This window comes from Camponotus vicinus, unplaced genomic scaffold (assembly GCF_025532165.1).
Source record: "Camponotus vicinus isolate PSW18456_S1 unplaced genomic scaffold, iyCamVici1.0 SCAF_1, whole genome shotgun sequence".
NCBI lineage: Eukaryota > Metazoa > Arthropoda > Insecta > Hymenoptera > Formicidae > Camponotus > Camponotus vicinus.
The window spans coordinates 36,397,815-36,412,959 of record NW_028141945.1 but is presented as its reverse complement, the minus strand read 5'-3'; the positions used below and the strand labels follow the sequence as shown (position 1 = coordinate 36,412,959).

The following is a 15,145-nucleotide window of genomic DNA, read 5'->3' as shown; positions in this document are numbered from 1 at the left end:
ATGATGATTTAGTAGAAACGTTAATTGCTGCAATTCTCATATATGTTTACTCAGAAATATGTCTGATTTAAAATTTTTTTATTAAGACTTACACAAGCTTGCATAGGCATGAATTTTCATTATTAGAATGGCATTATTAGAATCGGATATTTCAATTTTAATTTTACTTTCAAAATATTCATCATAAACCACAAGTGCCTTTTTATATCTTTCATATCTTTAAGTCTATGCAATACTAAGATGTTGAAGTAGTGTGACTGCCTTATATAGCATTAGGTGGGCCTAAATCAATCGAAACATATGGTTCCGAACCAAGCAAACGGCATACTATGAGTTATGAGCCTGAGACGCTTCCTGATGATATAGAACATATAGACCGACGGCCTAGCCCAATCAAGAAACAAAAAGAGAAGGTAATATATGTTTGTCATATGTTTGTGTTGAGAGAGAAATTCCTTTTATTTAAAGTAACTACTAGAATGTAGAATATGCATAAATTTTACCATGTAAATGTGAAATTGACTCGCAGCAAAATTTATAAACTTATGTATCATAATTTTTAAATACGATGTATGTACTTTCAAATTAATTATTTAATCATTATAAAATGATAGAATTAATATATAAAAAAAATTATGTGATATAATGTACAAATTTTATGATAAGCGCATTAAAAGCGCAACGACATATAATATTTTTATAGTTAATATAAAACCTAATATAAAGTTTTCATCAACGTTAATATAAAATTTTTACAAAAATTTCTATCAGAGAAGTCATGAAACACTAATTGCTTCTCATTCTTCATTGAAAATGGTATAACATATACATTGGTATAAGTGAATCAATAGGTTGACCGACTCTATTATTTTTTATATTAATTTTATACTGGTACGTACTGATTCACAATATAATTATTGACTTACTTGAGCATCACAACATTAATTTTCACATATATTATAGGGGAATAAGATGACTACAATTTGTTAATTTTTCCTAATTTTTATAATGATGTATTTTCTTTTCAGATTTACTAAAGCTTTATTTATTATCTATAAACATTGAAAAATTTATAAATAAATTAGAGATTTTTTAAGATTTAAGTTTAAAGACATATAAATTTCGTTGTCTTGCTTCCATACATGTATAAGAACAAGATAACTTTTAGTAGTAGATGAAATAAAATTACGTTAAAAATAGACTTTTATGAACAATTTATTGTAATAAACTTGTAATATTAATTTAATGTAATATAATATTTGGACGTAGGAATTTATGTGTATGCATGTATTGTGTGCATGTATGCGTGTTTATGCTTGCGTGCGTATGGATAGATGTAGGTGTGTGTAAATTCTTTTTAGCATCATTAACCCACCAATGATAAGAACATAATAAGAATGAGTATTCGATCCCTTTGGAGTGCTTGATTAGCATGACTCTTTGCTTCTCACGTTCGGGGTGCTTGATTACCATGAATTTCTTTGCCTATCACGTTCGGAATGTATGATTACCGTGAGTCCCCTTGTCTTTTATGTTCGGAGTGTTTGATTATCGTGAGTCTCTTTGTTTCTCACGTTTGGGGTGCTTGATTATCGTGAGTCCCTTTGCCTCTTACGTATAAGTGCCTGATATAATAACGCTTATAGTTTTGCGTAAAAAAAATAAAAATAAATGTGGCTAATGATAGACGATGAAGCTGTTCATTGAAAATTTCAACATATATCCAACAGCTGAAAAAGAAATAAAAATAATTAAAAAATTTGTCTCCAATATTTTAAATTGGTTTCGGATTAAACTTTTAATCTTTTTATTCGATTTTATTTATTTGGATTCCATAAATCTCAAGCAATTTTCAAATCAAACTTTTCATACATACATGTGCACGTGTAAACAGACGGGTGGACAAAGACTAACAACATGTGAGAGGCAAGAAATCTTATGCTAATCAAGCACTCTAAAAAGATAATCGTCATGGAAAAGGAATTTACACACATCTATATTTATATTTATCTATACGCATGCTGGCGCAAACACATGCGCGCGCACACATACAAATTTGCGTGCGCAAAGAAATCTTGAAAATATTATATATAATAACTTATCCATCTTATCGTCTTATTCCTCTTTCTTTAAATTTTTCACAAATTTGGGTTTATTATATAATGTTGCATGTCAATTTTTTTTATATTATACAACACATGTTATAGAATTGCGTATCACATATTGTTGAGACATAAGAGTAGAATTAATCTCACAATCAGTATATAAGTAAAATTATAAAGATTTCTATTAATATTAGAAAGCTTCTGTCTTAAAAAAAAATTCTATTTTTGAAACATATTGATAGTCTTAATCATTAACTAACATCAATAGCTTACACGAAAAACAAGTGCTGGAACAACATCGGCTAGCAGCACCAGTAGCCTTGAAGGAGAATATGATGCGGATCGTGACAGAAAGGTATAGACAATTTTAGCTAGAACCTTTGCTTCATTTTATAATGATATATATATATATATATATATATATATATATATATATATATATATATATATATATATGCATGCATACATACATACACATATATACATGTATAATGATGCATTTATCAGTACAATTTTATGTATATGTAATCAGTTGATGTTTTTTATTCCAATGCATGTTGCTTTTTTTTAAATTTTTATTTCTCATAAAAATTCATATAATTATTATTTCAATATGAAATGTTAATTATGTATTTAATATTTATATTTATGTATTTAATATTTATATCAATATTAAGAATGCAAGCATGCATAATAAGGAACTTACAAAATGATTTTTCGTTATTGGTTATTGTAAATTTAAAATTTTAATGAGATTTAAATGAAATTACACTATAACCGCCTAACTATTGTTTAATAAGAACATTATTTAAATGTATATATAAATTAATTTTACTACTATTAATTTTACACACACACACACACACATAGAGAGTGTTTATTTTAAAACTTTCCATCCGTTTTTCATGTTTGACTATTTTCTGCGAAATAAAATGCCCAAAGACGTCAATTTTGTTTTCGACGGGGACATTTAAGTATATTAAATGCAACGAAATTTTGTCATCTCCTTCGTTGCATTTAATAAACTTAAGTGTCTCCTTCGAAAACAAAATTGACGTCTTTTGGCATTTTTCGCAAAAAATAGTCAATTATAAAATAAACAGATAAGAAGTTTTAAAATGAACACTATATATATATATAATGTTATACATTAAACATAAATGTTATACATATGAAATAGATATTTAATATAACAAAAACTACAATATATAAACATACATATTTTTAGAACGCAAATTGTTGTATGTAGAGCATGTATTGCATTTTAAAACGTAATTTTTCGTGTAATTTTTAGTATTATTTTAGCAAAGTAATGGCTTTATGCTTGATGCATGAAGTAACGTGTGATTGAATAAATTTACTTGTAGAAACCGGTCGGAGGAATAGCTGTCCTACCGCCCGGTAATCTATCAAAGAAGAAGAAGGATAAACAGAATGAGAACGAAAAAGAAAATCACAATGATCTGAATAATAGTGATTTAATTAATGACAATACCCATCTTGATAATATTGATGATAAATCATTGTCTAAAAAAGAATTGAAAAAGAAGGATAAAGAAACGCCTAAAAAAGTTAGTAGAGAAAAAAAAGAAAAAGTTAAGGTAAGTTTTATATTGTGTTGTACGCGCACATTGCTGTTTTTTTTATGTTCTAATAAAATATGTACATGATTAGACAAAAAAATTTTAAATATATTTTTATAAGTATTTATAAGTATTTTTATAAGTAATATACTCACGAATAAATTTTATTATTTTATATTATTTTTAAATATAATTTAAATAAGTCTTCTAATATTAAATTTCAATAATAATGTTGAAGAAATATTTCATTAAAAAATGTATAATTATTTTTCAATTGAATGTACATTTGTATAGTTTGAGTTATAATTTAAATGCACGGAGATATTAGTTTCTACCTTTGCATAAATAATAGATTTGCATTAATAGTAGATTTCGTTTAAATGTGAAATATATCATTTATAAATTATATATTACATGTTAAGCATGTTTTTGTACTGCATGTATTTTTATTATTATCTAAGAGTCCTGTCGGCGGTTTCCTGTTTGCGAAAAAGGATAAAGATAAGAAAAAGAGCAAAGAACTCGACGAATCTGTGGACAAAAGTGATGTCGAATCGAATCTTTCGGTGTTGAAAAAGCAAGAAAAAGAAATCGATAAAGAAACAGATACGGAAAAGAAACAAGATCCTACAAAATCTCAATTTCCTGGTTACACGAAACCTTACGATTATGAAGAAACGGAAACTTCACCCATAAAAAAGCCGTTCACCCCACACGGTTTTACGTATGAAGATCGACCCGCATCACCAGGAATACAAGATCAATCATCACCTACTTCAGCTAGTCGGAAAGCTACAGGATTGGCATTTAACTATGCTCCGGGAGAAGAGAAAAAGGTAGTAGAATCTGCAGAAAAGAGAAAAATAAAAGAAGCGGACAAGCAAGCATCAGGGTTAAAGACACCCGGGCTTAATTATGTAGAATCTGCCGCTCTTAAGGAGCAGCAAAAGAGTGTTACAAAATTAGATACTGATAAGGATCAAACAGCGACTTTTATCACTGGTGAACGTGAAGATACTAATCAAGCTGTAATAGTGCCGCCATCAACAGAATTTAAATCAGATTATCATATTTTGCCTCTTCCCGATGGTTCAAGATTTATCGGAGGCATGGTTTATACTAAAGAAGGTAAACTATTAGATCAGAATAATCTTGGACCACATGATAGCAAAATAATAGACGGTAAAATTTATGGAAAAGATGATAAGCTAGTGAAGAAGGCCGATTTCGGACCACACGGAATTCACGTCAGCAACGGTATAATTACTGGAAAAGACAACAAACCTTTCTATCAGGAAATATTAGGTACGGATAGAAATTTAATAAAAAATGGCATTATTTATTCTCCCAACGGTGAAGTAGTAAAACAATCTTTCCTCGGGCCGAATCATGCAATAGTAAAAGAGGGAAAAATACTATTAAAGAACGGCAAACCGGTTCAACATTGTCAATTAGGTGCGGATGGAACGTACGTGAAAGAAGGTCTCATCTTTACATCTAATTCCAAACCTATGACTCAGGGATCATACGATACAGATGAAAAATACATAGTTGCCGGTATTGTATATAACGAAGAAGGCAAACCTTTGACGCAATTTGCAATTGTACCTGACGATACATTTATTTGTGACGGTTTAATTCATGGACGAGACGGAAAATTGCTTAATGCCGGGAAGTTAGGTCCGGAAGGCCATACTGTTATCGAGGGAAAAATTTACTCGAAAGACGGTAAATTGATCAAGCATGAATCTTTTAGTTCTGACGGATCTATCGTAAAAGATGGTATAATTTACTCGAAAGATGGAAAATTCTTGACTCAAGGATCTTTGCTACCAAGTGGTGCTCACTTAAAGGATGGAAAAGTAGTTGGCAAAGATGGCAAGCCTATTAAGCACGCGTTTTACAAATCCAATGGTAGTTTCGTGAAAGACGGTATGATATATGGAGAGAATGGTAGATTCCTGAATCAAATTCCATTAATAGCCGATGGTCATTCTATCAAAGAGGGATTATTATACGATAGAAATAACAAACCACTCTCTCAAAGTCTTTTTAAGCCCGATAATCTTGTTATTAAAGAAGGTATATTGTACAATGCGGATAATACAGTAATGTCGAATGTTAATCTCGGACCTGAAGGATTAATAGTGAAAGATGGTACTGTTTTAAGCAAAGACGGTAAACTAGCAAAACAGGAATCGTTTGGTTCGAATGGAAGCTATATAAAAAAAGGTATTATTTATGCGAAAAATGGAAAGCCGCTTAATCAGGATTCATTAGTGCCCGAAGGTGCAACTATTAGGGACGGTAAAATATATAACATGGACGGCAAATTATTAAAGTTCTCATTTTTCAAACCGGATGGTAGTTACATCAAAGATGGTCTTATTTATGGCAGTGACAAAAAACCATTGAACTTGAGCGCAGCTTTGCCGGAAGACAGCTTTATCATTAACGGAATAATATTCAATCATACGGGACAACCGTTGAATAGAGAATCGTTTGGATCTGATGGCTCATACGTAGCGGGTGGATTGGTTCACGGAAAAGATGGCAGAATCGTGTTGCAAGGCGTGTTTGGTCCTGACGGTAACACCATTCAAAACGGTATTATTATAGGTAGAGACAATAAACCTTTAACACAAGACGATAAAGGTCCAGACAATCTAGCAATTAACAATGGGAAGATTGTGGATAATTACGGAAATCCGAAAAATTTACCCTCGTTAGTACCTGATGGATGTTATATACATGACGGAGTAGTCTATGATAAAAATGGACAATTACTGAGACAAGGTGCATTTAAACCGGACGGATGTTATATTCGAGATGGTCTCATATATGGCTGGGGAGGTCAATTGCTGAATGCAGGATCTGAGTTACCTGGTGATAGCTACATCGAGAAAGGTAAAATATACGGCAAAGATGGGAAGCCTTTAAATCATATTTCATTCGGTATCGAAGGTAGCTTCATCGAAAATGGCATTATTTACGGAAAGAATAAAGAATTGCTCAACCACGGTACATTTGGCGATGATAGTTATGTAAAAAATGGTTTGTTATACGGGCCAGATGGAAAGCCGTTAAATAAAAGACGAACCATAATTACCATCACATCCGTTCGTTACGGCTTAGTGTGCGATGATGATGGGCAACCACTGAAATCCGGCAATTTTGATAATGACGGTAATGTAATCAAGAACGGCAGGATTTATGACCGCGCGGGAGGATACTTTAATCAAAACATTTACGGTAATGATGGTAACTTCATTAAAGATGGTTTAATTTACGGACGCAATGGAAAACCTCTCTCTCAGGGAGCTTTATCACCAGAAAACAGTTTCATAAAAAATGGCAAAGTTTACGACGTTAATGGTCAGCCGCTAACTCAGGAAGCATTTGGATCAGAAGGTCTGAAAGTTATACAAGGAGTCGTGGTAGATAAAACTGGTAAACCGATAAAACAAGCGAATTTTGATGACGAAGGAAACGTTGTCAAAGATGGAATAATTTGCGCGCCTACCGGAAAACCGCTCGACAAATATTTTATAACTATCACGATGGTGCGTAAAGGACTCGTATGCGACAAAAATGGAAAACCGATCACGCGAGCACCGTTCGGAACCGATGGTAGTTTCGTTAAAGACGGCAAGATACATGACAAGTTCGGAAAACTGCATAATCAGGAATTATTTTATGAAGATGGATCGTACGTAAAGGACGGTGTGATATATGGAAATAATAATCAACTGATGGATAGCACGACGATTCTGAAAGATTTACAAGAACCATCAAAGTCCATTTCTACGAAATTGAAAAAGCCCGTAATTCCGATAACGGCACCAACAATCGTGAAAACGACAACTAAACAATCGGTAGTCAAGGATCAGGAAGGCGTGACGCAAAATATTCAGGAAAAGATCGAGGATCTTACACCAGGTGGCACAGGCCAAATTACAGTATCTACTCACGTCAACAAGGTGATATGCTTGAAAAAAATAAAATTAGCTTAGATATTATAATTAACTTTTTCAAATCGAAAATTTAATATAACATCAGATAATTGACAAACAGAAAACTTGCATGTATATAATTATATTGTTATTAGCCAATGCTATATAAAATATTTTTTTTCCATTTATGTTTTACATCTAAATATATTGCATGAAATTGAGTGATACATTTGCCTAGAATGAATGTGTAGTTAAAATCTCCAAAATTTTATGATAATTGTTTAAATGAAGTAGATATTTTTAAATCTGCAAAATGTGATAAATGACTTATAATAAATACTTGATAAATCTAAATGAATTTACTGTACTAATTTCAAATAAACATTTTACAATTTTAAATATTTCATCTTTTTCATAAATCAATAGAAGTAGAAACTAATACTAGACAGTAAATTTATTCATATTTACCGAATAATTTGATGCAATCGATTTTTTGCAGATTTAAAAGTATCCATTTTCTTTAATAAAGAATACATTAGTAAGTATTTTTCATAAGGAATTTGAATCGTCTTATAGCATCTATCGTCTTCATATAAAATTACATCTGAATACATATTCATTTCATTTTGTATACATTTGTCTTATGAAACATAATTTAACATAAAGATTACTTTCTTACGTATTAATTATTTCTTACTCATTAATTTATTCATATTTTTTAATAACTATTTATCATTAGTTGTATGTTTCGAGACTTTAGTTACATGGTAGTTATATTTAGGCAGAAACATCGGATGATGGTAGAACTCCATATATGACAGCAACAGCTGTTACTACTCGTACTGCCACGATGCATGAAGATCTTGAAAAGAACCAAAAAACAAGTCAGGTTTGTAATTAGTTTGTAATTATTAGTATCATTTTGTAGAATATTAATAGGAATTTACATATTAGAAGCTTGTGCTACATATATGTAGAGAGTACTCCATTTTAATGGAAGTAGTTCTATATTTTTTAAACTTAACGTCGTACAAAGAAAGATTGTAGACTAAATTTATTGGGTTTTGAAAAAGAAAGAAAGGAAAACATAATTGTTCGTTATAAATTCATACTTAAAAAAAAAAAATGTTAAAATTCAAGATTATATCAATTCTTTTTTTAATTCAAAATTCTATAAATTTTGTCGGAAACATTATTTTATACGACGTCTAAATTTCGTACAAATTTCGAAGAAAACGCCTTGTAACATTTTATGTGAAACAATTTGTATATGTATATTTTTTAAATTTTATTTTTGCCTAAGTCTTATTTTTGTCTAATTATTATTTGCTATTTGCTACAATTTATTTTTCATATTAGGTAGAAGAAAAAACTGTAGCACATACAACTGCGACCAGTGCAACGAGGCAAGAGCAACGAGTAGTAACGCAAGAGGTTCGAACCACGAGTCATGTACTTTCTGGCGAACAGGTAATTTTTGGATATTCTTTTTTTAGATTAAGCGCTTAAAATTAATAAGTGAAGCATGTAAGCGGTTTTGTAAGTTACTACATGGATATTTTTTGGATTTTGATTTAACTATATCATTTCATATTTAAGTTTTTATCATTTCGTGTAACATTGTATACGTATGATCGTAGCACAAATATAAAATTGCTTCACATATAATATTTACTTGTGTCATATATTTAATATTTAATTATAACTATTTTCAATTAAATATTTTTTAAAATTATTTTATCACTTTATTAAATACATCAATTAGACTTATATGAGATATTGTTAATATATTTTAAGTGTAAATTAATTATAAACAATATAATATTCTGATCTGATTTAAGGATGTTTTGTACCTATTTTCAAAATATTGAGAATTTAATGAAAATTGTACAGAATGTCCTTACATGTGCTTAGAATCTTCAGTACAATTATTAAATCGATTCACTAAAGCGTTCACAAGTTATAAGGATTTTAATTTGCACCGAATTAACATGTGTTCTTATGGGAAACGTATAACCACGTCGATTCAAATGACAAAAACACATGGAAATAATATTCAGAATTTGTTTAAAATTTGCAAAAGTGTAATTTAGATACTGAGGAAATATTTGATTAAATAATATTATACAAGTACTAACTGGTTAAAAAGATATTAAATATAATTCAATGAAATTAGCCATGTATCTGACACAAGGCGAAATTCTCTGCCAAAAGTTAATCATTTCGATTAACAAAATTCGGAATATTTCAGTAAAAACGCAATAAATATTAAAAAATACATCTCTGCACTGTAGCTAAGATCAAATTGTAATATTCCACGCAATTTCTCATACTCAAAATACACCAAAAGTGGATATATTCGTCAATATTGATTTTCAGCAACTTTTTGCTGGGATTGTACATACAAAGCATCCTTAACAATAATTCACAATAATAATTAACAACATTTGATCATATATTCATATATTTATAATTATATATTTATTTTTATTTATTTTTGTTATAAATCAAATTTTTGTGGCTTGGTTAACACGTTGCATGGCGTAGCTGTTCTCACGAAGATTAAGTACATCGAGTTCAAGCAGCGGAGATTCAGGCACACCGATTGATCTTGATGATGACCAACAAGCTTTCTACAATCAATATTATCAGGTAATCAAATAACAATCGAATCAAATAATCAAATCACACTTTCCTCTACTAATATATGGAGCAGAAGATTGCGCATATTTAAAAGCAGCAGGATTACAGGTATTCATAATAAACATGACATATTTTGGTTCAGTATTTTATTTTAACAGCTAACACAATGCAGTGCATCTGCATTAAGGTATTTTTGCTTGTATCTTTGTATTGCATAATGTTTAAAAAATGTAATTTACATGTTATTTTTCGATACGAAACAGAACATATAGATCATTTATATATATATTTTAACATATTTTATTATATATATATATATATATATATATATATATATATATATATATAAGTTAAAGATATAAATAATATAATTTTAATTTTAAAATGAGCGTTTTAATATCTGAATATATCAATTTGTGATATTGATTTGTTTTTTACATTTCTATTATTTTTATTTTTTATTAATGTGCAATAATATTAATTTTATAATTGTTATTTTTTAAAATCATATTTTTTATCGGACTTTCAAATAACAGATCTGTAAATAAATTTTGATCCAGGGAGATCCAGCTGTGATTGCAACTGAGAAGCATGTTTATACAGGAGAACCAGAGAGTAATGTGACGACAACGACTACGGTACCCGTAGTAACAACTGAAACAAGAAAAGTAGCTCTCGAGAGTGAAGATGGTGACTATAGCGCCACAGGAGAAATAGTCAGTACACAGACTATATCCAGTAAAACTCGTACTGTTGAAACTATAACGGTTTGTATATATTATTATATATTATATTTCTATCTATATATTGTTTGTGATTATATAATTTATTATTAATTATTGGTTACAGTATAAAACGGAGAAAGATGGCGTAGTTGAGACACGAGTGGAACAGAAGATAACGATACAATCGGATGGTGATCCGATTGATCATGATCGAGCTTTAGCAGAGGCAATACAAGAAGCCACTGCTATGAATCCGGATATGACAGTAGAAAAAATCGAAATACAGCAACAAACAGCACAGTAATTATTTGAAAATTAACCGTCACATACATATAAAAGGGCACTCTTGGTCTACAAATAGCACGAACAATTCGTTATCTTAGAGACTAGAAAAATATATTGGTATTTATAATACATATTTTATGTTGCACGCATTGCTGGATGCATCATGAAAAAAAACTAGACTGAAGTATGCTACCAAAAACGTCGATAAATCTTTAAATATTCTATAAAGTTAATATAAAACAAAGAACAATATTAAGCTTTATATCTTCTTTCCTTAAGAAGGGCAAAGAAGGCTTTTGCTTATGGCTTGCCCAATAACTCGAGCTTAAACTCAATGCAAAATCGAGTTTAATAGTTGGAAATGATGAAACATTGATAACAATTTTTTAATGAAGAGAATGGTATCTCGTATTATATAAACTCTACAGTGTTCATATATTGAAATGATTAAGAAAATATATTTATATGCACGAAAGTATAAATAAATCTTATAAATATAATGTAAACATAGCTATGTATATGTATGTAAACAAATGGATAAGCTATTTATACATAGTTATGGCGATAATTATATAGATATAAAAGACATAGGGTGCCCTGCAACTTAAAGTTTTGATAATGAGCATTTCATAACAGTAAAAAGAGAAATTATTATACATAATACCATACAGATAATAATCTATACACAATGCAATTATTGACACAGTTATTGAAACTTTTACAGTAAAGTAAATATTGAAACACTTTAAATTGAGTAATGTCGCAATTTTTGTAATCAACCAAATCTATTAAAAGCATGTTTCCCCCTCTATCTGAATATTTTCTATTCTCTAATACAAAACTTATTATTTTCTCCTGTTCATCTTGTAACACTAACCCTATTGTATTATCTATTGTAAGGTTTAAATGCAATAAGATATGCTTTTTATAAAATATATGTATAGTTTGACTCTGAATGAAATTCATTTGACTTTCTAAAAAAATGTAGTTGTTACATAATTATGTGACAGAATCGGAGTAAATACACACACACAAATATAACACATCTCACATATACATAGGATAAATTATTAGAAATTGCCATTCTCAATAAGTTCTAAGATATATTTTATAAAAAATATTTTAGAAACGACAAAATTGTTTAGTATGAAAAAAAAACATTCTATAATTAGTACAATTTTGTTCTAAGTGGTACCCATTTTTGAAGATTTATCTGTTTTTTTATTTAAGTTTATTCCCCACATTTAAAAACATGAAGATTGAATCAGTCAAAAGTCTATGAGATATTTTTTAATTTATTTTGATATGTTGCAATAAAATGTATAAATATTTTGTAAAATATTCGCTTTTTCCAAAGACTTTATTTTAATACTTTTATATATATATTGAATAATGAGTTGAATTGATTGATATTAAAAAATGCGTATTTGTATTTAAGAAAAGAAGATTTGCATCTTGCAAATGTGAAGTTGCATTTATAAAAATATAGGATTATCAGTAATTTTGCTCATTATTCCTTGAAAAACTTAACAAACATTTTAGTGAAAGAGTGAATCAAATTTATAAAATATTTTGTAACTTGTCACAATATATCGCAATAAATTATAAAATATTTCGTGAACTGTACATTTTTTTATATATAAATTGTGTGCTAATATTTTAATATGCAGAATGACGAAGGAAGAGACTTGATTTATTTAAAAAAGACAAATCTATTTAAGAAAATGAAAGTGACATCAAAGCATTGAATATGGAAACATATATTTGGAATAAAATAATGTTGATGGAGGAATATTTATTTCAAAATTAAGTAATTTTTATTTGAAACAATTTTTTAATGAAATATATCTTAAGATTTATTAGAGAAGTGCATCTTTTTAGTATATGTAACTCAGCTTGTATATAATATTGCTAATTGACTAATAAATATTTGAAATTATCATAGAGAATTTCTTATACAAGATAGAATAAAAAATAAACCAAACTTTGCATATTGTCTTGTAAATAAATGTGATTTGTGCGCATGCGTACAAGATGATAATATATGTCGAGGAAATATTACTAAGCGACAGTTAATACAGCTGTCAGAAATAAGATACTGTTGCATTTTATATAATACGAAGCAGTCAAATTTCAAAGATGATACATCGTGAACGAGTAAAACTACGTTAAATTTATGTCAACTTGGGAAAACATTCAGTGAAACACTTAATTTTTTAGTACGTGAAATATGAATGATGATGAAATATCACGCATATACATATTTATGAGTGCTTGCTTCAAAGAAAGCTACGGATGACATATTTTCATTGCCTCTGTACTTTCTGGATCTCGCTTTTGCCAATTTTTATCTCTTTCTTAAATTAAAGGATTCATCGCCGATTTGAATCAACAAAAGAGATGAAAAGTTTTGTAATGCGAGCTTTGAAGAAAATCGCTAAGAATGCCTTGCCGGATTGTTTTGATAAGTGATATGGATTAGTAAAAGTGGTATCGTTGCTGAAGGTGCTTACACACTTTGAAGCTAGTATATTGTAAAAACTTGCATTACTTATTTAATAAAAGTTTAAATGAAAGTTTGGTTTATTTTTTATTCTACCTCGTATGTATAAAATGTTAATTATTAAATTATAGGAAGATTTCCAAAAATTTTTTGTTTACAATAATATTGTATCGTTTTTCATGTTGCAACTATATAATAAATATAAGATAATATTGAGACTATATATATATATATGTAGATTTTACTATATCTTGATTACTATATAATAATTAATACAATAATTAATTAAATAAATTTAACAATTAGTTAATTTATATAGTAGGATCATAAATCACACACAAATATATAGATATATATTCAAATAGCCAAATTTGTGAAGATTATATATTACAAATTATGTTAGCAGAATTTCAGCCGAGTATGGTTTGCAATTTCAATTAATATATCAGTAGAAAATGAACTGTTCTAGCATCATGATATGCTGAAAAAATGCTATAAAAATTAGAAAGCAATCCTTGACCTAAAAATAATACAATTCAAATATTATGTGTGCTATATATTAACAGAAACTAAACTTAGCATAACATGTCAGAAATTAGGCTTAATGAGGATGCAAAAAATTGAAATCTGTTACAATGTCATGATTAAATTTGCTGGCATACTATTAGCATATTGTTAGCATTTTGCTATCTGCGGATGTGTGTGTATATGTGTGTATAACTTTATACCAAGAACATTGATGCATTATCGTATATGTTTAAATTTAGCTATAGCTTATGTAATTTTAAAACTACAATTTTATACGAATTTTCATTATAATTAGGCAGCGCATGATATTAAAATATTCTATAATTATATTGAATGTACTGTGGATATACGTAATATATTGAGAATATCTCCTTATAAAACGTCTCTTTCTCTCTTTTGTACTATATTATTTTTCATATATATTCAGGATATACTCATTATCATCAATATTTTTATTTGTCAAATATAAATATATCCTGGAAATAACAATGTGTGTGTTGTGACCACATGCAATATTTTACTACTATACATAAATATAATAAATTTAAGTTTCTTTTACGAACGTATATAAAGACTATAAGAGGCGATTAATAAGATCAAAAGTATAGTATCTGTTTATAATTTTTACATGCAAGACACATTAACCTGCGATAAAAAGTGAGGTAATAGCTAATCATATTATCGCCTTTCCATAAAAGCGTAAAATTACAAAAAATCCACGAATCATTACTTTCTAATACAATCTCATCAGAAAATCTAGAATATTAAATAGATGAAGAATATTAAATAAAATGCTTGAAATTGCGCGATAAATAAAAAA

General features: G+C 28.7%; 1 protein-coding gene across 3 annotated transcripts in view; it reads left to right on the top strand.

Moving 5' to 3' along the window:
• Cora (erythrocyte membrane protein band 4.1 like coracle) overlaps nt 1-15,145 on the top strand; it is a 26,358-nt gene extending 11,213 nt beyond the window's left edge. The window contains exons 7-15 of one of the 3 annotated variants that reach the window (XM_083087261.1): nt 271-413; nt 2,374-2,460; nt 3,473-3,706; nt 4,150-7,668; nt 8,423-8,530; nt 9,001-9,111; nt 10,189-10,293; nt 10,845-11,051; nt 11,134-15,145. In XM_083087261.1, the coding sequence (XP_082943387.1) occupies nt 271-413; nt 2,374-2,460; nt 3,473-3,706; nt 4,150-7,668; nt 8,423-8,530; nt 9,001-9,111; nt 10,189-10,293; nt 10,845-11,051; nt 11,134-11,313 (4,694 nt within the window). In that variant the 3' untranslated portion in view covers nt 11,314-15,145. Of the gene's footprint in view, nt 1-270; nt 414-2,373; nt 2,461-3,472; nt 3,707-4,149; nt 7,669-8,140; nt 8,180-8,422; nt 8,533-9,000; nt 9,112-10,188; nt 10,294-10,844; nt 11,052-11,133 lie in introns of those variants that run through there. The other 2 variants (XM_083087269.1, XM_083087280.1) reach the window with 2 other exon arrangements.